This window comes from Myotis brandtii, unplaced genomic scaffold, assembly GCF_000412655.1.
Source record: "Myotis brandtii unplaced genomic scaffold, ASM41265v1 scaffold825, whole genome shotgun sequence".
Lineage (NCBI taxonomy): Eukaryota > Metazoa > Chordata > Mammalia > Chiroptera > Vespertilionidae > Myotis > Myotis brandtii.
Genome location: NW_005371349.1, coordinates 1,436,420 through 1,436,699, shown reverse-complemented (window position 1 = coordinate 1,436,699; position 280 = coordinate 1,436,420). Strand labels below are relative to the sequence as shown.

The 280-nt window shown below is 68.2% G+C and overlaps 1 protein-coding gene across 1 annotated transcript in view; it reads left to right on the top strand.

Moving 5' to 3' along the window:
* MGAT5B (mannosyl (alpha-1,6-)-glycoprotein beta-1,6-N-acetyl-glucosaminyltransferase, isozyme B) overlaps positions 1–280 on the top strand; it is a 55,683-nt gene that overhangs the window by 29,721 nt on the left and 25,682 nt on the right. Inside the window, exon 14 of the mRNA XM_014531734.1 lies at positions 49–195. Within this exon, the coding sequence (XP_014387220.1) occupies positions 49–195 (147 nt within the window). The remainder of the gene's footprint in view (positions 1–48; positions 196–280) is intronic.

Below are 280 nucleotides of genomic sequence, written 5' to 3'. Positions count from 1 at the left end.
GCGTGTGGTCCTGGCCTTCCCTGACCGCCGCGCCACCTCGCTCTTCAGCTCTTCATCGGGTTCGGCTTCCCCTACGAGGGCCCCGCGCCCCTGGAGGCCATTGCCAACGGCTGTGTCTTCCTGCAGTCCCGCTTCAGCCCGCCCCACAGCTCCCTCAACCACGACTTCTTCCGAGGCAAGCCCACCTCCAGGGAGGTGAGTGGGGGGACCCAGGCCCCCGATCTGAGGGTCTGAGATGGGGACCCTGCAGGGCCTGGGAGAGGGAGACCGAGGCATGGAG